General features: G+C 55.8%; 11 protein-coding genes across 11 annotated transcripts; 5 read left to right on the top strand and 6 right to left on the bottom strand.

The window, feature by feature from the left end:
* Positions 1 to 390: 390 nt before the first annotated feature.
* On the top strand, positions 391 to 1,194 carry GMORB2_2772 (nucleoside-diphosphate kinase; the record flags this gene model as incomplete). The annotated part of the gene is made up of 5 exons (XM_035464750.1): positions 391 to 410; positions 537 to 567; positions 638 to 740; positions 810 to 920; positions 995 to 1,194. The coding sequence occupies 5 exons, from the start codon at positions 391 to 393 to the stop codon at positions 1,192 to 1,194; spliced, it is 465 nt and encodes a 154-aa protein (XP_035319420.1).
* A 210-nt stretch (positions 1,195 to 1,404) lies between these two features.
* GMORB2_2771 (uncharacterized protein) lies at positions 1,405 to 2,085 on the bottom strand (the record flags this gene model as incomplete). The annotated part of the gene is made up of 1 exon (XM_035464749.1): positions 1,405 to 2,085. One exon carries the CDS (start codon positions 2,083 to 2,085, stop codon positions 1,405 to 1,407), a length of 681 nt encoding a protein of 226 aa, XP_035319419.1.
* Positions 2,086 to 3,111: 1,026 nt separating this feature from the next.
* Positions 3,112 to 4,110, bottom strand: GMORB2_2770 (Glycosyl hydrolases family 18; the record flags this gene model as incomplete). Its single annotated transcript, XM_035464748.1, has 1 exon — positions 3,112 to 4,110. The coding sequence occupies one exon, from the start codon at positions 4,108 to 4,110 to the stop codon at positions 3,112 to 3,114; it is 999 nt and encodes a 332-aa protein (XP_035319418.1).
* Positions 4,111 to 5,961: 1,851 nt separating this feature from the next.
* Positions 5,962 to 7,908, top strand: GMORB2_2769 (uncharacterized protein; the record flags this gene model as incomplete). The annotated part of the gene is made up of 1 exon (XM_035464747.1): positions 5,962 to 7,908. The coding sequence occupies one exon, from the start codon at positions 5,962 to 5,964 to the stop codon at positions 7,906 to 7,908; it is 1,947 nt and encodes a 648-aa protein (XP_035319417.1).
* Positions 7,909 to 8,345: 437 nt separating this feature from the next.
* GMORB2_2768 (small nuclear ribonucleoprotein D3) lies at positions 8,346 to 8,859 on the bottom strand (the record flags this gene model as incomplete). Its single annotated transcript, XM_035464746.1, has 3 exons — positions 8,346 to 8,578; positions 8,664 to 8,724; positions 8,812 to 8,859. The coding sequence occupies 3 exons, from the start codon at positions 8,857 to 8,859 to the stop codon at positions 8,346 to 8,348; spliced, it is 342 nt and encodes a 113-aa protein (XP_035319416.1).
* An 830-nt stretch (positions 8,860 to 9,689) lies between these two features.
* Positions 9,690 to 11,123, bottom strand: GMORB2_2767 (tRNA (adenine57-N1/adenine58-N1)-methyltransferase catalytic subunit; the record flags this gene model as incomplete). Its single annotated transcript, XM_035464745.1, has 1 exon — positions 9,690 to 11,123. The coding sequence occupies one exon, from the start codon at positions 11,121 to 11,123 to the stop codon at positions 9,690 to 9,692; it is 1,434 nt and encodes a 477-aa protein (XP_035319415.1).
* Positions 11,124 to 11,750: 627 nt separating this feature from the next.
* On the top strand, positions 11,751 to 14,370 carry GMORB2_2766 (cysteinyl-tRNA synthetase; the record flags this gene model as incomplete). The annotated part of the gene is made up of 3 exons (XM_035464744.1): positions 11,751 to 11,999; positions 12,134 to 13,282; positions 13,342 to 14,370. 3 exons carry the CDS (start codon positions 11,751 to 11,753, stop codon positions 14,368 to 14,370), a joined length of 2,427 nt encoding a protein of 808 aa, XP_035319414.1.
* A 562-nt stretch (positions 14,371 to 14,932) lies between these two features.
* Positions 14,933 to 15,552, top strand: GMORB2_2765 (ubiquitin-conjugating enzyme E2 G2; the record flags this gene model as incomplete). The annotated part of the gene is made up of 2 exons (XM_035464743.1): positions 14,933 to 15,179; positions 15,299 to 15,552. 2 exons carry the CDS (start codon positions 14,933 to 14,935, stop codon positions 15,550 to 15,552), a joined length of 501 nt encoding a protein of 166 aa, XP_035319413.1.
* Positions 15,553 to 15,885: 333 nt separating this feature from the next.
* On the bottom strand, positions 15,886 to 18,718 carry GMORB2_2764 (UBA protein; the record flags this gene model as incomplete). Its single annotated transcript, XM_035464742.1, has 2 exons — positions 15,886 to 15,987; positions 16,094 to 18,718. The coding sequence occupies 2 exons, from the start codon at positions 18,716 to 18,718 to the stop codon at positions 15,886 to 15,888; spliced, it is 2,727 nt and encodes a 908-aa protein (XP_035319412.1).
* Positions 18,719 to 19,328: 610 nt separating this feature from the next.
* GMORB2_2763 (Fungal Zn(2)-Cys(6) binuclear cluster domain) lies at positions 19,329 to 20,183 on the bottom strand (the record flags this gene model as incomplete). The annotated part of the gene is made up of 1 exon (XM_035464741.1): positions 19,329 to 20,183. One exon carries the CDS (start codon positions 20,181 to 20,183, stop codon positions 19,329 to 19,331), a length of 855 nt encoding a protein of 284 aa, XP_035319411.1.
* A 1,688-nt stretch (positions 20,184 to 21,871) lies between these two features.
* On the top strand, positions 21,872 to 23,533 carry GMORB2_2762 (Sugar (and other) transporter; the record flags this gene model as incomplete). Its single annotated transcript, XM_035464740.1, has 3 exons — positions 21,872 to 22,071; positions 22,161 to 22,617; positions 22,706 to 23,533. The coding sequence occupies 3 exons, from the start codon at positions 21,872 to 21,874 to the stop codon at positions 23,531 to 23,533; spliced, it is 1,485 nt and encodes a 494-aa protein (XP_035319410.1).
* Positions 23,534 to 23,959: the final 426 nt, after the last annotated feature.

Here is a 23,959-nt window from a genome sequence, read left to right as displayed (position 1 = left end):
TACCAGGAGCATCTTATCGTTCTTTTCTCATCATCCTCCCACTGTCTTCTCTCTTCTTCTCTCTAGATTCAATATTCACACTCGCCAACACAGTTACACAAACATAGTAACACTGTGCAAAATCCGGCCATGGACAGCTCAGAGCCCCCCCACCAACAGACGCACCAGAAGACGCACCAGCACACGCCCGCCTCCCCGAATGGACGACGGCTTTGGTCAACGAGGGGCAGCACCCGAACTCCACTATTGCTTTTCTTCTGCTTCTTTTTTGCTCTCCTCTCTCTTCTCGTCGCCTACTTTCCCATCTACTCTCACCAACAACCTCTTTCGACCTGTATCCTACCTTCAACTCTTTCTCAAGTTCAACCAGACATTCCTCCTCCATTCACAATGTCGTCCTCCGAGCAGACGTAAGCTATTCCCCTTGTTCCTTTTCTCCTCTCCCCCCTCCAGTTCCCCCCCCCCCGCCGCGGGGTCCTACTGTTCCCCCTCCACCGCAAGTTTGTGAGGGGTCCCTTGTTGACACGATGTTATAGCTTCATTGCCATCAAGCCCGACGGCGTCCAGGTAAGCTTCTTCTTCCCCCTTCCTATTCGTCTCGTGTGTGTAATGCAATTGCTAACTCGATGTCTTCTAGCGTGGACTCATTGGCCCCATCGTCTCTCGCTTCGAGAACCGTGGCTTCAAGCTTGTTGCCATCAAGCTTGTCTCTCCCTCCAAGGAGCACCTCGAGAAGCACTGTGAGTAGCCGAGAGCCGTTATAACACTGCCAACGCATATACTGACCATGATTACTCGACACTTCACAGACGCCGACCTCGCTGGCAAGCCCTTCTTCGCTGGCCTGATTGAGTACATGCTCTCCGGCCCCATCTGCGCCATGATCTGGGAAGGCCGTGACGCCGTCAAGACTGGTCGCAGTACGTTTCTCCCTCTCCCCCTCCTTCCGCCCTCTCTTGATTACACAAACAAGCCTCTTAACACTCCTAAACAGCCATCCTTGGTGCCACCAACCCCCTGGCCTCTGCCCCCGGCACCATCCGTGGTGATTTCGCCATTGACGTCGGCCGCAACGTCTGCCACGGCTCCGACTCGGTCGAGAACGCCAAGAAGGAGATTGCCCTCTGGTTCCAGGACTCTGAGATCGTCAGCTACAAGGGCTCTCAGTTCGACTGGATCTACGAGAAGGCCTAAATTTCTTCTATTCGACATCTTGGTCCACAGGATACTGCCGAGTCATTTACACCAAGGCTCATCGACCCTGCCCCTTGGGGGGGTATAATGAAGCTGTCTGGGAAATTATGGGCTAGTTGAAAGGATATAGAGGAAAAAAGAGAGAAAGAAAAGGGATTCCTAAAAAACAAAATGATCATCTCTCGATTCTCATGTGATTCGCCTCCTTCTCTAAGATTTACGTGATGACACCGCTTTACGAGCCCGGCCCAAGACACCCGCGAACCACGGCGTTGCCGAAACACTGGCGATGATGCGAATGGGCAGCAGAGCCTTTGTCACGGCATATGCCAAGGCCACCTCGACAAGGATCCTGTACTTTTCCTCGCCGCTGCGAAACCTCTGGACAGCCTTGTCCGTCTGCTCCCTGCTGCCCCCCTTGTCCTGGAGCTGCTGCCGTCCCTCGGCGAGAAATGGGGTTGCCCCGTCGTCATCGCGGCCGAACCCAAACCACCCCTTGCGGGAGAAGTAGCTCTCGAACCGCGCCACCCCACCGCGCACGTAGTCGCCCAGGTACGTGTCATTGCAGTCGGCGGCTATGCGCCCGAGGGGAACGTGATCTGCGCCGTAATGGAAGAGGCCGAACAGGGCCAGCAGCGGGACGACGGCCGTCAGCTCGTGCAGGATGAGGAACGAGACGATGTGAGATACCGGCGCGTCGCGGAGCCCTCGTGTGTACGGTTGAAGACGCCGGGGAAGGCGGGCCGTGATGCGGTCTATGCGCGTGGCTTGTTTTGATATCTGCGTCGATTGGTATCTGGTACCAGTAGCGGGCGATGTATTTCCCTTCGGGAGGCGGCGTGATGTGGGCGGGAGGCGTCCGCGTCGCGGAAAGAGGCGTCGGGCAAACATGGCTGGATGGTGGTGGTTGTGAGGGTGCAGGTTAGAGAGGCGTGGGTCGACTGCTGTGGGAAAACATAGCTTGGGGGAGCCAGGATAGTTGCTGTCAGCATGGTCGGGACGATGTGTCCGACCTAGTACCACGATCCACGAGAAGAAATATTATTTCTACAGCTGGTTCTACTTGTTTTCTTCTTCTCCCTCTAAAGAGAGAGTAGAGGTTTCAATATGAAATGGCATATAATACTATTATCGCAAGAGGCTGTTTGCTTTATGGGTTGATAGATTGTGACGTGGTGTTAACTGAGACAAGGGGGAAAAATATGATATTATAAAAAAGATTGCCAGAAAGGACAGAGATCTGCAAAATGGAGTGCCTTGTATTTCACTTGTGGGACTTGAGGAGCAAGATGAGAAGAAAGAGAAAAGGATACAAAAAAAAACAACCCGATTAATCGGGTGGCGGATCTCTCCCGCCGGGAATTGAACCCGGGTCTCGAGCGTGACAAGCTCGCATACTGACCACTATACTACGGAAGATATTTGATTGTTAACAACCAACGTAGTAAGGAACTGGAAGAGTGCTTCTGTATCCTTGTTTATCAAGGTTCAGACACCAGGTGTTACAATAACGATGGCCGACAAACCAATATTCAGGACAGCAAACTGAGGCCATATACGGAAGGGGATTCGACAAACCATATCAGTGGCATGTTTCATTTACGATCATATGACTATTTCCGTGAATGAAAAACTGAAGCTGTACACGCAAACCTGATAATCCGAGTACAGTTCTCTCATCTACATAAGTGTACAAGATTGCACATACAGCCATGTTCATCCAATATTCTATCAAAACCCAATATCGACTCCTCACAGAAAGAAAAAAGTCACATGAAGGTGAAGAGCCAATGGCTTCTACTCTAGATATATCCAAAATGCGGAACAAAACAGACGATAAGTAGGGGGGAAAATGCTCCTTCAATGCTTCACAACGCCTCTTTTAGACGATGCTAGACGCTGGCAAAGAACGACGGATCATTCCTCCTCAGTTCCATCAGAGTAATAATCAAACTGGGTCGGGACAGGCAAAGCCTTTGCGTCAGGAAGAGCGCCCGTCTCGACGTCGGCAATATGGGCAGCAGCAGGCCTCTTTGACTCTGGCAAGTGGCTCCTAAGCAGGCCAGTCATAGTCTCGGCCCACTCCCAGGGCCTCTCACGGCCGCCGGGGAGAGCGTTGAAATACTCCCAGCCCATGACGCCTCCGAAGTTGGGGTAGTACATCCTGAGCTCGGCGAAGACGGTGGACACGGGCACCATGGGGACGAAGCCCGAGCCATTCTCCGGGTTGGTGACGAGGCCCACGACGAGCTTATCGGCGGGCCAGCCGCTGCGGACCATGGCGTGGTACATGCTGGGGCTGGTGCAGTCACCCCAGCCGCAGTAGAACTGGGTGTTGTACCAGGCGATCTCGCGGCCGCGCATGACCTCGAGGGCGACGTAGTCGAAGCCGCTGAGGTTGGCCTGCGGGTTGAGCAGGGCGGCGGCGACGGGGGCCATGGTGAGGATGAAGTTGCCGCCAAAGTCGGCGCGCAGACGGTCGATCAACCGGATGATGCCCGATAGACTCATCTCTTCCTCGACGTCGAGGTCGAGGCCGTCCAGGCCGCGCTGGCGCACCATGTCCCGTAGGGGCAAGTAGTACCGCTCGAACTGGCTGTCCGACCCGTCCAGGCGCGAGTACGTGCCCTTGGCGGCGCCCCCCAGCATGCCCATGACCTTGACCCCCGCCGCCTGCAGCGTCGCCATCTCAGACCACAGCGTGCCGTTGCGCTCGTGCCCGGGAATGTGGTCGTTGAGCGTCAGCCCCGACGGATCCTCGTTGATATGGATGGCCGCCAGGATGAGGTGAGTCACCGAGATTCCCGGTCGGAGAACCAGCGGGAGAACGGATATCGGGCTGCCGCCCTGGTCATGATGCGTCTGGTAGTAGGCCACGATGCGTGGGGTCTTGGTATTAGGCGGTATAGGCGCCATGGCTGGCTTCGAAATCAATGTTATAGGCTGTTCCGCTTCTCTCTCACACGAGAGAACTATGTTTGTATGCAGTGTAATGTCGGCGTCTAATCAAAATGACAAAATGACTGGAGATGGTGTCGTGCTGAGATGCCGTGTTACCTTCATCGACGACGTCGTCTGTTGTCCAGTCTTCTCAGTTATTACCCCACTATGTTTCTGTATGGTGGGGGGATTTTATTTTGTTGCAGCCTCGAGAGCACTTATATTAATAGTAGAAGCCATCATGGTTCCGACAGAAGTTGATAATGCTGTATGACAAAGTCTTGTTCTTTCTCTAAGCGTGGAACAATATTTTACATGGTTTAATCGTTGTATATTCACTGCAGTTCCGAACCCTGAGGTGGGGGAGGAGGCCGCGCCTTCGCATCTTCGAAATACATCATCGCCATGCCTATATGAGCGCCCATGTAAGCCTGCTTAAAGTACAACGTAAATCGTTGCCATTCTTTTTATTATTTTTCTTTTCCTCTTTCTCTTCCCCCTCCTCCCCCTCCCTTTTTTTTCTCTCTCTAAGAAAAAACAATAAGAATCCCTCGCATCCCTTCCATCTCATGTTCTTTCTCTCTGTGTCAGATATCACGTATTTCTGCCTTTCTTCAAATCCCTTTCCACTCTTCTGTATCTGACTTAATGCCCCCTACTTCTCCCACCTCCCGGGCGCATGGCCATTGGATTCAATATGATCCAGGCTGTTCTTGGGGCCATCATCGCTTGGTCTCGGTCGAAGGCTCTCCTCCCGGGAGCCTTCCTTGGCTAAATCCCCATTTCTATGAGTGGAGCATCACCCCCCGGATCTCCCGGAGACCTCACGCAGATTCTTCCTCGGTAAGGATTTGTATGTCCTGGACAGTGGACGCCTCTCTAGGTCATGTCTTCATTTCTTCCCCTTGTGCCATGTCGCTTGTTGATGAACATATTCGAGGGTATGCTGACCTTGTGTCCCGCGAGAGGTTGGTAGTCCAGTTGCAGTATGGCTTGAAGATCGGGTGAGAATTATATTTCGTGGGGGTATGATGCTGTGTGCGTATGTGAGAGGCTTGGTCTATTGTATCGGGGCTTACTCCTAGGCTCGACCATCATGAAAGTGAGAGCCAGGCCAAGATTTGCAAGTATGATGTCTGCCCGGTGCGCACGGTCACCACGCAGTTGCGCACTCCCGTCGACAACAGGTTGAACGGCGAATACATTGGCCCCATGGCATGCTCTCGCTGGCGTTACACGAAGCATTGTGGTCAAACAGTCGATGTTTGATCTCGGGATAGTGTTGCTTATGTATCTTCGGTTATACATGCCGATGCCATCCTGAGGCCCCATCCATCAGGTTCCGGCTTACTGCCTCTGTCATTCAACAATAAGCTATCTTTAATGTCCGTCAACATCGTTCACGACGTGATACTCATATTGTCTTATATCTCGTTCTATTCGGTTTCTCACCTGATCACTCTCCATAATGACCAATATTGAACACTACTAAGAACAACGAAAGATATCAATGAAGGAATTGTAGACCGAGGGCATGTTCCGTCAACAATGAACCAAGAGAGTAGTCCACCCCCTCTCAGAGTGGAAGTTAATGGTATTACTCGTGCTGAGAGCTGAGGAGCGTGCAAGGTGCTCATGGTCTTGATGAGACAGCAGGTACCCTATACATGCCTCAGCTCAGTACTCATACCCACTCAACAAGCTCCCCCCCCCCCCACATGTCGACAGAAGGAAGAGGAATCCTCGCACCTTGCCAATCCACGCAACACCTACCACACTCAACTTGAAGCCTCCCTATCGTCCGCTACCCGACCGAAACGTCCTCCAATGTTGTCTGGGAGGCAAATCTGGTCGCGGTCCGGGCGTGCGGCCCGGCTACTTAGGCCGTCCTGGCCAGCCGAACGCGCAACATGTCCGTTTTGCTGCACCACGAGCGCCGCTTCTCGTCTGCGCCCGTCGTCGCCCATCTTCCGACGTTATCAATCGACGACGACGACAACGAACAATGCTAGAGCTGAACTTGAGAAAGCTCTGCGCGAGCTCCAAAAACAGTACCCCAATTTCGTCGAACTCTCCCGACTACAGCTCGCACTGCAGGGTTTGCGGCAGACCGCTGGCAGCGAGGCCATTCGGGTGGCCATTCTCGGTCTAGGATCTGGCGGTGGCGACAACAGCAACAACAACAAGGCCGGCCATCACGCTGCCAGGCGCATCCTTTCCACCATGCTGGCCGACCCGCTTGTCGGCAAGCAGCCGTGGGAACAGAAGTTGGACTCGTATGACCCGGCCAGGCCGCTGGTCGTGCGCGTAAGACCGAGCAGCTCCGAGGAGACAGTGCTGAGGATAGAGCGCGCGTCAACGGCCATTGAGCAGGAGCAGATCTCATCGGCTGCTCTTAATGGGCTTAACCTCGAGCTTCTCCTCATGGAAGGTAACCTCCACGCTAAGACTCTGGTTTCATCCTCCTCCTCTTCAGCCCAGGAAGCCGTCCTCAACCCCGTCGTAGAGATCCCTTCGGGCGAGGACCGGTTCACGCCTGTCGCGAACCCCGTGCACAAGACCATCGTGGTGGGCAATGGTATCGGTGGGGCTGTCGACATCGCGGCGCTGCCTCCTTCTCTGCTCCAAAACAGAGAATCTATCCTCGTCGTTGCCAACTTGGCGGGCCTGTCGCAGGCCGAAGTAAGTGCTGCTGCCTTCAAGGTGGTCGACGTGGCCCTTGCCGAGGAGGCCATCGCCCTCTTCCGCCAGGGCCCCCAACACGCCATGGAGTACGAGAGGCTGTGGTACGACAGCAAGGTGCCCGCCCTGATCGACTGGCTCAAAGCAGGGTTGGTAGCCGACGAGGCTGACGCCACCAAGCCTGCCGTTCGACAGCTGGTCTCCCTGGTCCTGCAGAACACCCTGTCATCTATAGAGGACGAGGAAAGCCGTAGGCTGACGAGGGCTGTCGCGGCCAGCTCCCTCCCCGAGGCGGGCGAGCTTACCGAGGCTCTGGCCCAATGGTCCCAGCATGCCCACGCCGAGCTCCAGGGCGAGCTTGACCTCGCCTTTACCGGCCGCCGATGGCGCCAGCTTGGCTGGTGGAAGCTTTTCTGGCGCGTCGATGACGTGGCCATGCTGACCCACGAGATACTCAGTCAACGCTTCCTTCCCACGTCGGAGCAACAGCTCATCTACCTGACGGGCCGCATCGCCGGAGTGGCAGGCGAGCACGCATCGTACCCGCAGCCAACATCCAAGCAGGACGTTGCTGCTGCCACCAGCCCTCAGACGTCGTCGCCGACGTCGACCAAGCTGGCATCCGGCGAGGTGATGTCCTCCCTGCCCGTCCTGCCTGAGTGGCCCGGCCACATTGCCTTTACGCGTCGGTACCTCCAGAACGAGACGATCCCTGCCCTGCAAGCCCTGGCGCAGAGGCTGGTCGCCCAGGCTGTCGGAACCTCCTCGGCAGCGACGTGCCTCGCGGCCCTGGTATACGTGTCACAGTTCACTTCTACCTTTTATGAGGCCAGCACCATAGCGGCCGTGGGTATCGTGTACAGCCTGGGAAGGATGCAGAAGAAGTGGGAGAGGGCCCGGGATTTCTGGCAGGGCGAGGTCCGCGAGGAAGGACGCAAAGCTGTCAGGGGAGTAGAAGACAGCGTCGCCAAGGTCCTCGAGGGCGATGTCAATGCTCTTACTCAGGACGCTGACCTGCCTACGCCTGAGGAACTCCAAAAGGCTCGCGATCTAGTGGCCCAGGCTAAGGAGGCCCTGTCACGTATGAAGTAATATGTCTGTCATCTCTTTTGTCATCTTCTTCCTTTGCTGCATGTACACTAGTTTAGCTGATATCACATAGACGGGAGGTTATTGTAGGATGGTAGCTGGGGGAGAGGCATAGAAGGTTGCCTTTTTATCTTTTCTTTTTTTTTCTTCTCGTATGAACTTTATGCAAGGTGACAGACGTCATATGAAGCTTGCCATCCCATTTTCATTTCTTTACCAACCACTCCTTTGGAAGATTATATGTATAAGAGAAAAAGAACAGAATTGGCCTTCTTGAAAGAAAAAATACAAGTTCCCAAAACATCCATGTATAACGCCGAGCAGAAAGCCGTTTAAAACGAACCACATCACACGCTCCTCCTCTCTATTTCTCCTTTGCCTTTACCATGCAACGAATGCGGCACATATCGTCATTCCCTTATTTATTGGAACTCAGTCAATTACCGCCTTCCACCGGCCCTAGCACGACTGACAGTGGCACGACCTCTAGCCAGACCGACACCGCGACCACGGACATTTCGGCTGCGGAACATGGGCGCATTTCGTAGCATGTCGGGGACGATGAAGAAGCGGACGTGCGAGCCACGGATGTAGACCTGGTCGAGGTGGGAGACGCGGCCGTCGCGAGCGGTGACGGTAATGTCCTTGAGCTGAACATTCATGTTGTCCTCAGCTGTGCAGCGAACAAGAGTCAGTTAACCGTTATCTTCTCTTTCTTCCCTTTATGTGGTGTGTTTTTTTTTCTTCATTATACATACCCTCGAGAAGTTTGCCGCGGTAGGTGGTGCCCGAGGTGATTTCCAGAGTGACAATGTGGCCCTAGATATTTCAACCCCCCATTGTCAATTTGAGCCGGGTGAGAAAGGGTGGGTAGAGGGGATCCCCCATTGCGCTCGTGAAACTTACCTCTGCTTCATTGAGGAGCTTAATGGGAATACCAATTGTAGACGTCATGACGGGCGAGGCGAATGTGGCGATTGGGATGGGTGGTGGTGGGGGTTGGGAAGCTGTGTTTGTTTGTATGCGCGCGTGAGTGGGAGGGGAGCTTTTGCCCTTTGAAATTTATTGCCAAAACCTGGGGTGAGGTTGGATGCCGGATTATCTAGTTTCTCCGCCCTGATGACACTTCGCAGCTGCCAACATCGTCATTCATCCGAATCCAACCATCTCTTCATCTTCCTTCTGAAACAAAAAGATGTGCGACTGGGATGGATGTTGGAGGTAGCGGTGCCTTGAATCGTTCATCACATATTCGGTTCACAGCCCGTTCGCTTCAGCCACGTCGCAAGGTCAAACTCACCCTCCTCTAGATCCCGTTCGTTGCCAACAAACATGAAGACATGCTCGAGCTCTTCAATAGGTTCATTCCCATCCACATATTCGATGACACATGGCTTAATGATGTCGTTTCCGGTCTGGTGGCGATGCGCTCTTTGGCTTCAATGCAACTGGAGGAACTGACTGACCATCACAAGGGGGGTGGCGGCGGTGGCTGTGGAGGTGAAGGAGAGAACGGCTTGTTGGACATTGCTTGAAAGTGTCAAGTTTGGGCGTCAAACAACGACCCGGTGGCTTTGATGTTTTATGGAAGCCGCTACTTGGCATACCAGGTCTCTTCTCGACCGACTAGACTGATGGTGTGAAGAACCTGATATGTACTTTCTCGTGAGTTGTTTGCAGGCATGACATTACAACTACTCTGATCACCCTCTATTCCTGGCGCTCTCTTACCTCCCCCATACTCCATGCAGCCGCGAGCGGTGTATTTTGCCCAAGCATAGAGATCATGCGTAGTCTCGCTTCTGCTTCTTGGGCTGCAGCATCTCCTGCTTCTCCTTCCTACGAGCAGCCTTGTCCATGCTGCCGATTGTCCTTCTCTCCTCGCCGCACGGCCACTTTGCCAGGGCAGCAGCCTCCTGGTCGTCGCTCCACTCGCGGGGAAGTGTAGCAAAGACGAGGTAAGAAGTGTGCGTCTTGATCTCGGCCTCGGGACGATGAACGAGACGGCCGTGGAGCCAGGGCTTACTGCTGCTGCTGTTGCCATCCTCGCGACCGTCGTCGACGTCCATGCTGGCACCATTGCCCTTTCCGTGGAAGTTCTGGGTGCGCTTGTTGTGTTGCCGGAGTTTTTGCACCGACTCCATGACATCGGCGGGTGTCTGCAGGAATCCCTTGTCTTTGGGGAGGTTGGCGCCCACGCGGTCGCGCACCACGTTGATGCGCTTGTTGGCCACCTCGACCATGTCGACGTCTGTCCAGCCCAGGCGGCGCAGCTCCGTAACCGTCTGCATCACCTGCTCGATGCACGGGGAGAAGGTGCAGATACGGACCGTCTTGTTGGGGTCGAGGGGCGACACGAATCCCGGTGCATCGGGTTGGCCCTTCCTCAACAGATGATGCAGTGCCTTCCACGGCGCTGGCAGATCGAGGAAGACGGCCGTCGCGTTGGGCGAATCTCCCCCATCTGCCAGAAATCCATCAGTATACACGTCACGGTGGGCGACGGCGACGATGCCGTCCAGCCCGTGGCCCGTGACCTCCTCGCGCATCTTTTCGAACCTCGCCTCGTTGAACTCGAAGCTGAACACCTTGCCCTTCGTCTCTTCGCCGCTAGGGTACCCGCTGTACACGGCCCGGGCGGACGCGTGGGTGAAGCTGCCGCTGCCGGCACCGGCCTCGATGATCCTCGTTCCCGGCCGTGCCCGCAGCCGCGACAAGATATAGCTGTAGTCGGGTGTGTAGACGACCTGTGTCCTGTGCGGGAGGGATGTCGTCCACAGCTCGGGGGTCGGTCGCAGCATATGCACGAAGCCACTGGACGCTGCCACCACCTTTTTCGCCGCCGGTTCAGGCGTCGACGCGGCAGCCTCCTTTTCATCGTCTACATTGTCCTGACTCGGTGTCGTCGTCGTCTGGGTTGGAGTGGCAGCGGGAGTGTTGTCGTCATCGCGCCGGCGCTTGCGCCCCCTGGAGCCGGTATCGACAATTGAGGCGCGCACCTGAGATCCCCAAGGGGCGCCGATGAATGTCGAATGTGGGAAGGAGCCAAATCGAGTGTTTAGTACTGCGCCCTCTGCGTAGCCATCGACGGCGGCGCCAGACGACTGGTCGAGGGTGATGGGTTGGTACGTGTCGCGGGCAAGGAGGATGATGGCCAGATCGCCTGGGGTGGAGCGGAGGCTCGGTTCTAGAAACGAGGAGGGTTTCGATGGTGCCATGGTTTCCGTACCTCTCTGGGTGTGTACTCGTGTGAGTATTTGAAATGGAGAGTAAAGAGAAGAAGATTTAATACAAAAAAAAAAAAGAAGAAAAATACTACCAAGTCCCCACCACCCTTGCAAGATCTTCTCACCAAAACAGTACATACAAAGGTCACAATGAGGGGCAAAGGTACTAAAACATCTGGATTAAAGCACGAGCTGCCCGTCAGTGGAGCCTGAATCCCTCGATGAGCATTCAAAAGAACCCACAGAGTCCAATGAGGCCGTGACTCACAGACTCCATCATACTTACGAACGGGGCAAATACTGCATATCGCGAATGGCGTATTTTTACTAGTAATAGTAGTACTACCTGTTACTCACTGATCCTGCCCCTCCTTTTGCTGTCGTTCTTTCTGGTCCCCTTCTTTTCTTTTGTTTCCTTTTATTCACTCTTTATTCATGAATCTTTTCCGTCGCTTTGCGACCTCCTCGTCCTCGTCGTCCATTCTCCCGTTCTCCACCGGCACCACCAGAACATCCGCCACCAGATCAGCAAATCGAACCCCTCCCATCCGATTACGACAAGTAGCCCGAGGGCTCGAGACGAGTGCTCGTGCTGCCCCCGCTGCAACCACCGTCAATATGGCGTCAGCAACGGCATCGTCACCCCTGAAGCTCTACAACTCCCTCAAGCCCGGAAACCCCGATATCTTTGTGCCTATCGAGCAGGGCAAGATCTCCTGGTACGCCTGCGGTCCTACCGTCTACGACAAAAGCCATCTGGGCCACGCGCGCAACTATGTCTCGACCGATATCATCCGACGTATTCTGCTGCACTACTTTGGCTACAAGGTCAAGTTTGTCATGAACATCACCGACATCGACGACAAGGTGCGTCACACAGGAGGGAAGATCAGGCCGAACTCAGGGACGTGCCACCGAGAGGAGGGCGGGGTTGTAAAGTGAAGAGGGACAAGGAGACAATGAAGAGTCACGCAGAGACTGACAAGGGACACCACGCACAGATCATCATCAAGGCCCGACGACAGCGACTCCTCGACCTCGAAAAGAAGAAGCCCTACTCGTCAGACGACCTGCGCGCCCTCGCCCTGTCTGCCTTCCAGGCCTACGCCAAGAGCAGCCTGCCACTGCTTCTCAGCGGCGCCGAGGACAAGCTGACCGAGACCGACTATGCCGGACGCCGAGATGCCGCCTATGGAAACGTTCTGACGGGTGGCACCCTCACGGGTCAGGGAAAGCCGGGTGACGACGAGGCCAAGGTCAAGATGCACCTAGGCAACATGGACGCTGCGGCCGAGGCCATCAAGAGCGGCAAGGTGTTTCCGGGGGCTGACGAGATCCTGCTTCCCTACCTTGACTCGCTGTACAAGGAGACCATCGATACGGCAGACCAGACCATGTTCACTGACCTCACCAAGAGCATGGAGGAGCTGTTTACGGCTGACATGGACGCCCTCAACGTGATGCGACCGAACGTCATCACCCGCGTCACCGAGTACGTGCCCCAGATTGTCAAGTTTGTCGAGGGCATTGTCGCCAAGGGTTTCGCGTACGAGGCAGAGGGCTCCGTCTACTTTGACATTGGCGCCTTTGAGAAGGCCGGAAACACGTATGCCCGCCTGCGTCCCGAGGTGCGCAACGACGAGTCCCTGCAGGAGGAAGGAGAGGGTTCCCTGTCCAAGAACCTCGGCGGAAAGAGGGGTGCCGGTGATTTTGCCCTGTGGAAAAAGTCCAAGGCCGGAGAGCCCTTCTGGCCCAGCCCGTGGGGTGAAGGTCGCCCCGGATGGCACATCGAGTGTTCGGTCATGGCGTCCGACGTCCTCGGCGAGCGCATGGACATCCACTCCGGAGGCATCGACCTCGCCTTCCCCCACCACGACAACGAGCTCGCTCAGAGTGAGGCCTACTTCTGCGATCACACCAAGGGAGAGCACACTTGGGTCAACTACTTCCTCCACATGGGACACCTGTCCATCTCGGGGTCCAAGATGTCCAAGAGTCTGAAGAACTTCCAGACAATTGAAGACGCCCTCGCCACCACGTACACTGCCCGCAGCATGCGTACTGTCTTCCTCATGGGAAAATGGAACGATGGCGTTGAGATCTCCCCCGACATGCGTGCCCAGGCCGACAACTGGGAGACCACCATCAGCGTGAGTGTTTCATCCACCTCTCTAGCTTATCGGCCATTGCTGACCGCCGATACCTCTAGAACTTCTTCACCAACACCAAGTCGTGGCTTGCTGAGGCCGACATCACCAGCGGTGTCAAGAGCCTGACTGTGGACAGCGACAAGAAGGCTACAGGAGGTCTACCCGCCGAGCTTGAGCAGGCCAAGAGCGAGCTCCACGCGGCGCTTCTCAACTCGTTTGACACGCCCAAGGCCATGCTCGTGATCCTGAAGCTGGTCAACGCGACCAACGTGTACCTCAAGGATAACAAGGACGTCGACCTGACCGAGGTGGAGGCTATCGCGCGGTGGATCACCAAGATTGTCGGCATATTCGGCCTAGACGCCAACGCCGAGGCCCCCTATGACGGCATCGGCTGGGCCTCTGCCATTTCGGCCGACGTGGAGCCGAAGACGGCCGTAGAACCTTACGCGGCTGTTGTGTCGCGCGTCAAGGCTGATGTATCCGCGCTGGGTCTCACCAACGCAGACGCGATGCCGGCCTTGCTCGCGCACGACCCAGTCCCCGAGTTCCAGAAGCTGGCCGACGCCGGGTCGCGCGACCTGGAGAAGCTAGCTCTCCCCTACCTCCGCACCGTCTCCTCGATACGCGACGAGCTCCGGCGCGCCGTGTCGTCGCAGACGCCCGACGTCAAGAAGGCGCTGCTCGTCCTGACGGACCGCATCCGCGACCAAGACCTGACCAACCTAGGCGTGTACCTCGACGACCGGCCCGACGACCAGCCCTCACTCATCAAGTTCATCCCTGCGTCGGAGCTCATCGCCGCTCGTGAGGAGAAGGCTGCCCAGGCGGCCGAAAAGGCCAGGAAGAAGGAGGAGGCCCGCCTCGCACGCGAAAAGGCCGAGCAGGAGGCCATCGAGAAGGCCAAGACGCCGCCGCAGGACCTGTTCAAGAACGATGAGCGTTATGGCGCATGGGACGACAACGGTCTGCCCACCAAGATGAAGGACGGATCAGACGTGCCCAAGAGCCAGTCAAAGCAGCACAAGAAGGCGTGGGATAAGCAGAAGAAGGCCCATGATGACCTCAAGGCCAAAGGTCTCCTATAGTGGTATACGGATGTAAAAACAAATAAAAACTACAAAAGCGAGGGGTTGATTTTGCCATGTTTTCACGGTCATACTAGTAGTCACATGTTTGTTAGCACTCTGCCCATGTGCCTTTTTGCGGTGAGCCTTTCCTGCTGCGCTGGCGACGAATGTAGAAGAAATGATGATTACAGTGTAAGAAGTTAAGTCGACCATGGTTTTGATCGAGAGCAGTATTCTCAGCCTTGAAATGGTTCATGATGATACTGAGTGTGCAACTTGGCTCGTACGGGGAGTACATGTACGACGAGTAGTACATGAAATGAGGGGACCATGCCACTCCCCACACTGACCGACTACGGAACAAGTTAAGTCAGCTTGCCTCTCTGGGCTCTCCCACGCACGCACGAACACCACCCCACTTTCCTTCTCTCTTTCATCATCATCATCATCTGTCATCCGTCACCCAAAAGACTCATCCGAGGAGAATTCTATGTATATCGCCTGCTAAGGGAAGAGAAGGTTCAAGACGACTGTCTAAGAGACTCGAAAGAAACAAAACAAGACAAAGATAAAGAAGAGAATGGCCCAATCGACGGCTCACCGACGTCTCCTACAGGAATACCGCGCCCTGACCAACAATCCCCCCGATGGCATCACGGCCGGCCCCGTGTCGGAGGATGACCTTCTCCAGTGGGAATGCCTGATCCAGGGGCCTGACGACACACCCTTCGAAGGAGGTGTTTTCCCCGCCGAGCTCAAGTTCCCCAAGGATTATCCTCTCTCCCCCCCTTCGATGAAGTTTCTCGTCGACATGTGGCATCCAAACGGTTAGTCCATCCTTTTTTTTTCCTTTCTTGTCCTTTTCACTCTTCGATTTAGATCTCCCTTTCCAAGTTGGCTTGTTTTTTCCTTTGGCTGATATGGGGGGAGGGTTTGGAGCAAACAGTATACCCCAGCGGCCTGGTCTGCATATCCATCCTTCACCCGCCCGGCGACGACCCAAACCACTACGAACAGGCTTCGGAGCGCTGGTCGCCCATCCAGTCTGTCGAGAAGATCCTTATTAGCGTCATGAGCATGCTCGCTGAGCCGAATGACGAGAGTCCCGCCAATGTCGAGGCTGCCAAGATGTGGAGGGAGCGGAGGGACGATTACGAGGAAAAGGTCCGTGAGGGGGTTCGTCGCAGCCTCGGTCTCTGAGATTGCAGCCCCAGTCTCTCTTTCTTCTTCCTCTTCTCTTTTGAAACAATATACCTTGGTATCTTACTTTGCTTTTGTAGTTCTTGCAGACTACGTATATCGGTAGCATGGCGTGGTGTTTTTTCTATTGTTTTACATATCGCAACGACTTCGAAAAGGAAGAAAAGAATAAGACCAGAAAGAAAGACTTTTATTGTTTAATGTGACTCATCTACTACGGAAGATAACGCTGAAGATAAATATATACACGCGGAGTTGGCATACTTGTAGTCTCTTCATATTGTCGTATCATTTAAAGTCTAGATGCATCTATTCCTTTGTCTCGTCAACAGATCATAGCCCATTCTCCGCCTTGAACTTATCCCAGCTCTCGTTCAGAGTGCTAAATACTAATCCAGCAATCATCCGAACCTCAGTATTGGCATCTTGGGGGAGCTACAAGACTGTTTGTTAGTTCTCTCTCTCTCTCTCTCTCGTCGTTTCTCTTCGATATTGAAAAGAAAGAAAAAAAAGGGGGGGCAGGGCGCGAGAGGAGACATACCTTGTCCGGGTGTGTCTTAGCAATGGCCTTCATGTAGTTTATCTTGACCTTGTTGGGCATGACAAGGTCGGCCATGCTAATCTTCTTCCAGCCGCTCTCGGCCCAGAGGACCTGGTCCAGACTTCCGAGGAGGGCTCGCAGGTTATCCCGCTTGCCGTCGCGCCAGCTCGACACCTTGGCGTCCACGGCGTCGGTCATGGCCACGCGCTCCATCTCCTCCTTGACCGCCGCCTCGTTAGCCTCGCGTAGACGGGTGACGGCCTTGGAGCTCTGGGGGGGTGTCAGGCTGGCCGCGGTCGACGGCTTGGGACGGGCAGGCGCCCTCCTAGGTGCTGCTGCTGCCGCTGCGGGTGTCGGCGCCTTGGGCTTGGTGGCGTTCTGGCACCGCTGCCGGCCCTTGATGGCGTTGGCGCCGCCCAGCCCGGCCTCGACGCACTGCTGCCACACCACCCCGGCGTCGGCCCACTTCTCCATCTGCTCCAGCGCCTCGGCCTTGCGGCTCAACGCCTTGCCGTACAGGTCCCTCATGTCGCGGATCTCGTCGACGCCCGTCTCCCCGCGCACGGCTACCGTCTCGCCCTGCCCGTTGCCCGGGCCGATGAGCTTGATGGCCTGGTCGGCGCTGTCGACAGACTGCTTCGGCTCGCCCGTCTTGAGGGCCGTCAGCGCGCGGTTGGTGAGCAGCAGGATAGCCAGGGGGTGAGTCGACGGCACGGCCGAGAGCGACGATGAGTAGGATGCGTGGGCCGCAGCATAGTCACCCCGCTTGAAGTGCGCTGTGCCTTCTAGGCGGTGCCGCGTCGATCGCTCTAGGGCGTCTGGCGATATAGGAGGAATTTGGCGCGTCGGCCTGGCTTGCACGGGGGGTGATGGCCTGGGTGCTGAAGGCCGCTTTGCCGGCTGCTGCTGCTGCTGCTGATGCGCCGGCCGTACGGGGAGTGGCTGTGCTGGCGGCGCCTGGCTGTTGAACAGTAGATCTGGTTCCGGCTCAACCTGTCTCCCCAGGGCCGGGGCCGGTTGGGTCTGCGTCTGCTGTCCCCGTCGTCGATTGGGGCTGCTATAGGTTGAGAAGTTGTCATCATCGGCCTTCATCCGGTCAATCTTGGCCTTGGGATCAACCATGGCCGGTGGCGCCGATTGCTGCTGCCAACGGGGCACAGGGCTGTTCCGACTGGAACCCGTCTGCGATGTAGGCCGGCTGGAAGACGGGTGCGGCTTCTCCTGCTGGCGGCTGCTGGTACGCGATGGCCGGGGTCGTTCACCGGACTCAAGCATCATGGCCTCGTCGGTCGTATTGCTGCTAGCTTGGGCTGCCGATCCAGCGACCTGCTGCATTTGGGCCTCCCTGAGCCATCGGGGCTGGCTGGGGTCACCTGCCTCCGATTGCTGGAATTCGGCGACAGCCTTTTGCATCCTCTTCTGGCCAGTCTTCCAGAGCGAGTTGGCCGTCTTGAACAGAGTGTTACCCATGGCGGCTGCAGTGTGGGTGAAGTCGGCCTCGCCGTTGGCTGGCGATCCAGCCTGTCTCAGCGGCGGGGCCGAAACCGTGGATGGGTCGCGTCCTTCGGCCTTCGCCTTAGACTTTCGATGAGCATCGTCAAGAAGCCAGTTGGCCGCGGCTTGGACATTGGTGCCGGCCCCGCTCTCCAGCAGACCACGCCGGGCGTCTTCGGCCGAGAACCCGTAGTCTACAAGCTGTGCAACGGCTCGGTCAAAGCCGGCATCCTTTACCGGCGGCCGGCCCTGGATCGGTCGGGGCGGCGCTTGCTGTCTCTGAGGCTGTCTCTGTGGCTGGATAGGTACATCGTCATCGGAGCTAGAATCGTCGCCCTCGATTGGCTTCCCAGGTGCCGGTTGCGGTTGAGACGCAGCCTGCCGCCTACGCACCTCGTCCACAGGTCGATTGAGGTCTCCCATGAAGTCAAAGTCATTGTCGTCTGCGGTAGGCTGGGTCGGCGGGGGCGCAGGGGAAGAAGCAGCAGGCTTCATCTCGTTAAGGCCAAACGGGTCGTCGTCATCCAGCGCAGAGGGGGCCGCCGACGGTCGGGCCGAGCCGCCCCATGAGGAAGGGTCGCTCAAGTCTAGAGGCGGATCGTTTACGGGCGTCGATCGCTGCGAGGCGGAAGTGGTAGGGGGCGGGAAGTGGCTGGCGTTATCGACTTGAGTGTCCTTGTTGAAAGCAGCAAAGAGGTCGTCATCGTTGCTGCTGGGCGGTGGAAGATTCTGGGCTGCGGCTGCGGGAGAGGGACTACCGCGCGACCCGAGAGAGTCCCAGAACTGGCCATTTCCGAACTGCGCTTCCGTAATCCTCTTCTGCTCCTCGGCCTTGCGCCGCTTCTCCTCCTCGAGTTGGACCTGTCGCTGGGCGAGAGTGAGGTTCTCGTTCGTCTTGGCGGGGCCAAACTTGGCCAGATTACTGAAGCTGTCCTGGGCCGTGGCAGATCTCGTAGGCTGCTGATGAGACGGCGGGATGGTCGAGCTCTGCGTCGGCGCGGGCGTGCTGCGGTTCGAGCTGAAGGGCGAAGGGTTCGGTTGGAGAGAGGGAAACGACATCGGGGGCGGGGGCATGCTGGGCTTCTTAGAGCCTGCCCCCCCGGACCAGTCAAGGCCTGATAGATCGTTCATATTCGGTAGCGAGCGTGTGGTGTCAGACACCTCGATCGAACATGACCAAACGTCAATAGCCCGTTGCTATGCCTGGGCAGTGAATGGGGGTTAGTCGACTATCGTCGTCCTTAAGGAGCCGGCGCAGGGGTCGCGGTGTCGTGTACAAATGTGGCTGTGCTACAACTAGATCGTGGAAGCTGTGGCTTGCGTGGCAATGCATTATGTCAGCGCATTTGGAGTACAAGGCGGGATGCTCCAACTGAACCATCGTCATCTTCGACTCAACTCGGTTTCAGTTCGCTCTTTTTACAAGAGTGCCATCTGGTAATCTCCAACTCTACTCCATGCGTGGCAATCACGCGGATCTGCCTCCCTCGGTGATACCGCACTCATTTGACGAAACATTTCGACTTGGCATGGTATTGAAGACACGGACAGACTGCGAATAAGAAGACTCTAAAGAAATCCCTGTCCCTTTTCAAGCCGGTTTTTTTTCTTTCTTCTCTTCTTTTTTTTTATTGTCTTTAGAAGTAGCTTCATACTAAACATTTAACCATTTAATTTACTGTTTCCTCCCTCGAATATCGCAGCGCTTTGCATATTTTAAACTTATTATGATACATATCTGTCACGCGAACGTTTGTGTCGTGGCGTGCCCACCATAGTTTGCACGGCGGCTAGTCGCGATATCTTCGTGTATACAGCGGCCCCATCCCCTCATATACCATGTGCAAGATCCTGCGTGGTCCAGTATACGGCAGTAGTATACGAGGATATCGAGGGCAACCGCGTTGCGACGATGCAAAAGGCCGACGAACTCCTCGCTGAGAACTATGGGCCACGACAATGCGGCTCGCAGCTCTGGGTATGCGGCCTTGCTGGTGGGATACTCCATGAACTTGATGAACTTGGTGACCTCGTGCTGGCATATGTCCCGAACAACAGGATCAGTGTCTTCGGGGATGACCAGCTTGCTGAGGCTGATGGCGGTGCTTGCCAGCAGCGGCGTCTCATGGCGGCTCACGCCCAACTGCAGCAGCTGACCCATCGGACCGTCTAACAAGATGGGCTCATACCTCGTGAGAATGTGGTTCATTCCTCGGATCAGAGAGAAGGCCTCCATCAGGTTGTCAATGTTTGGCTTGTGGCCCTCCTGGGCTACGTTCTCGGTAAAGGCTGCAAAGGCACTGATGGTGAGCAGCGATGCGGTTGCGAAGATTGCGTGGCAGTTGGTGCCGGTCAAGTCGGGAACCGCCTGGCACAGTCCGCGGAAGGCCTTTTCCTGATGCTGCAGGGCCCTGGTGGACAGGGCGCTCCGTCTCTCTGGATACAGGTCGGCCATGTGGAATCCCGTTATGGCGAGTATCTGATGCAGCAAGAAGTCGTATCCGAATGCTAGACGCGGGAGGGAGAGCTGCCAGAATTCCTGCCGCCCGGGGCCCTTTGGGAGGCTGTCGTAGGTTACGGTGGTGAAGTGGTGCATGAGCTCGAGGTCCGGTGAAGCCGATGCCTCCACCAGTCGACTATCCTCGTCCCTGCGGCACTGTGAGAAGATGTCCAGAGAGTGAATCCTGTCTGCAGAAGGGGGACTGCGAGATATCTCTGAGCTCTCCGGACTGGGCCCCTCGGTGCCGTGGGAGGAGGGGGCCGGCTCAATCTGTCGGATCTATATTGTTACCCACACCCATATCAGCTGCTGATCGTCATTGTGGGTTCGAGCCACATGGCGGTTAATAGCACGGCCTGCACGACAGACGCGCAATGCCTGCGTCTGCGAGTACTCGCCCATACATATGCAAGCGCCGGGGAGTGTTCAACTTGGGTTGCCTTACCCTCTGTCTAGCCCCATGCCGAGCTACAGGACTGTCGGCGGCAGGCGACGACTTGAGAAGGCTGCATTCAACTCCATGCCGCGCGCAGGCGCTGCACGGGACATTCTCATCACACTATAGAACAGAGAAATTTGTTTCTTAACACAAGACATCCCCTCGTTGTTATCTCAGCAATAGTCAGGTTCAACACAGGACTAACCTTGACACGTCTCTGTTTACATTTCAAGCACCCTCTGCGGGATTTAGAGTGACCAAGACGAGGCATGTGAGCTGGCCTTGGTGGGTTGAAGACTTGGAAGAGGGTAATAATAACCCCTCACAGCGAGGAGGAGGGGAAAAAAAATAAAAAGAGGCAATATCTTTACGCCTACAACGAATGCGAGGGACATGCAGATCCTCGGCATTTAGCAGTGGGAGTCGCACGACATGTCTTGATAGTAGACCAGCAAAGTTCGGACTCTTCCTGACCGCCGTGTTGCCGTAGACTGGGATAGGGGGGTATTCAAGGACGCGGGATTGGCTCAGCCACCTTGAAAGAACGATCAAAGAAGCTTAGAAGAAGTCAGCCTTGGGGGAGGGCTTGGCGATCGTGTAATGCTCAATCCTCACACATCCCTCACAGTCAGTCTCCCATTGTACGTACCTTGTTCGAGAGGACCCTGAGGTCGGGGATCACGGCGTTGAAGTCTGGCTGGAGCGTCCTTCGCCCGCTCCTGTCCCATGGGTTGGTGGGTAAGGTAAAATCATCGGGGTCGTAATATGCGGGAGACTCCGGGCGGCGAGAGGCCACAGGAATGCCATGACCGCAACCTGACGGCTTGTTCGCGTATCATTGGTGGAGCTATGGGATATCAGTCCACTTCCCGTTTCCTCGTTTTCGGTTTCGGTTTCGTTCTTGCTTTCGCTTTCCTCCTTCACTTTAACTCCCCTTCGATGATACCCCAAATATCAAGCCGCTCATCAACTCTGGGGGCAGTGTTGCTCGTTGAGATTGCATACTTGTACATACATACCCGTACTCATATCGTTTTCTCAACATGCCCAGAGTATAGTGCCCCGCCCCATGTATGTAATACGTTCAGGATCATGTCGGCCAGAGGCTTTGTTAGCCAATCTTCTCTCCTGTGCATCTTCAAGACCCGGTCAAAACCTCCGTCTCCTTGTCCGAAAATGAGCCGCATACAGTAGCAATAAAAGCAGCACATGGCTCCGACTACTTCGCCTATATGTTTCCCATATCTCTATCTGTTTCCCAAACAGGCTGCGCCTACTTGCAGTGCCTCTTTCTTCTTTCTGAACGCGTGATATACCGGCCACCACCACCTCGGTCGCTCGAAGAATGGATATCGAGGCCCGATCAACCACGCCGACCGACTCCGCGCAGACGGAAAAGGGAAACTATGAGGTCGAGCCACAAGATCATCACCTGTCGGTCTGGTGGAATGAGCCGGAAGACAAAGATCCAGAGAATCCCATGAACTGGCCAGAGAGTCGCAAATGGGCCATCATCGGGAACCTTTCTTTCCTGACGTTTCTGATGTATGCGCTTCCCGTCCAGTCCAGAGCTTCCTCCCGCACCGCGCATTCACTAACTCGTGCTCCTCACCTGAAAAAATGAAATGAGAAAGACCTTTGGCATCCTCCATGCTAGCCCCGGGTGTGCCTTCCATGATGGAAGACTTCGAGTCCGACGACGAATCGACAAAGACATTTGTTGTCTCCATCTTCGTCCTCGGTTTCGCCATGGGACCTCTTGTCATGGCGCCCATGAGCGAGCTCTACGGTCGAACCCCGGTCTACCACACGTGCAACCCTCTGTTTGTCGTGTTCACCATCGGCTGCGCCGTGGCGAGCAATCCGGGCATGATGCTCGCCTTCCGCTTCTTCTCCGGATTCTTCGGCGTGGCCGTGGTGACGTGCGGCAGCGGCACCATTTGCGACCTCATGCCTCCTGAGCGGCGCGGCCGCGCAATGTCCATATGGTCCGTGGGACCGCTTCTGGGTCCCGTTATCGGTCCCGTATGCGCCGGCTTCCTCGTCGAGTCCTTGGGCTGGAGGTGGGTGTTCTGGATCGTCTCCATAGTGGTGAGTCGGTTGTTCTTCTATCGATATCGGGGAGGGGAGAGGGGGGATACAGGATGCGTCTGCTGACAACAATCAATGTGGTCTCCAGACCGGAGTCACAGTTCTGGCTTCGCTATTCGTCCTGCGCGAGACATACCCCCCCATCATCCTGGAGCGAAAAGCGGAAAGGCTACGCAAAGAGACCGGCAACCAGGAGTACCATTCTCGACTGCAACCCTCCGGCACGCCGCGCCACGTCGTCATCTCAGCCCTGACTCGCCCCGCACAGCTCTTCATCTTCTCGCGCATCGTCTCCCTCATGTGCATCTACGTTGCGGTCACCTACGGGCTCCTCTATCTGCTGTTCACCACCTTCACCTTTGTCTATACCGAGACGTACGGCTTCAGCGCCGTGGGCGCCGGTCTCTCCTTCATCGGCAGCGGTGTTGGAAACATGCTCGGCCTCATCTTTATCGGGTACTTGTCCGACAGGATTATCCAGAAGAACAAGCGTGCGGGGATCGAGCCGCAGCCGGAGCACCGACTGGACCTGACTCTCACCGTGCCGACGACGCTGGCCCTGCCGGCCGGTCTCATCATGTACGGGTGGACCGCCGACAAGAAACTCCACTGGATCCTTCCCATGATCGGCACTGGTATCATGGGTTTCGGCATGATCGGCATCTTCATGGTCATCCAGACCTATCTTGTCGATGCCTACACGCCCCATGCGGCTTCCGTTACGGCCGCGAATGCCGTGCTGAGAAGTCTCCTCGGTGCCTTGCTTCCTCTCTGCGGTCTGCAGCTCTACGACAGCCTGGGCTTGGGCTGGGGAAACACTCTGCTCGGTCTCATTGCCATGGGGCTTGCGCCTGTGCCGTGGGTGCTGTACAGGTTTGGTAGTCGGCTCCGCAACGACAAATTCTCCAAGAAATAACCACCAGGTGGACGGGTGTAGATAGAACGCCATACTCCGGCACACACATCACTAATAAATTCGCTGCATATATCATTAGTCACACATAATTCAGAATTAATTATTCTTTGGTTCACCGTCTGCGTATGAGAGGGAGTTTAGCTTGTGTGAAGCTCGTACAGCCCGTGAAGCCCATAGGACTAGTGGTTTTTCCTGATTGCGGAACGCCATCTACGGCTCTGTTATATGTACTCCTGATAGTTCTGACGATATTCAATGGTAGAGATGATGTGGGTGGCATGATAGCAGAGTACGTGTATATGGCTTGTAAACGTATGGATACCTTTGATACCGCAACATGTGCGTGTTCATCAAGGAGTTCCGTACGCCCTAAGCGAGAAGGACAAACAGCAAGAGATAACCCCCCGAGAGCGTATGGGGAAGACA

Source organism: Geosmithia morbida, assembly GCF_012550715.1.
Source record: "Geosmithia morbida isolate 1262 chromosome Unknown scaffold_14, whole genome shotgun sequence".
NCBI lineage: Eukaryota > Fungi > Ascomycota > Sordariomycetes > Hypocreales > Bionectriaceae > Geosmithia > Geosmithia morbida.
The sequence above is the reverse complement of the archived record's forward strand: the minus strand, read 5'-3'. Positions and strand labels throughout refer to the sequence as shown.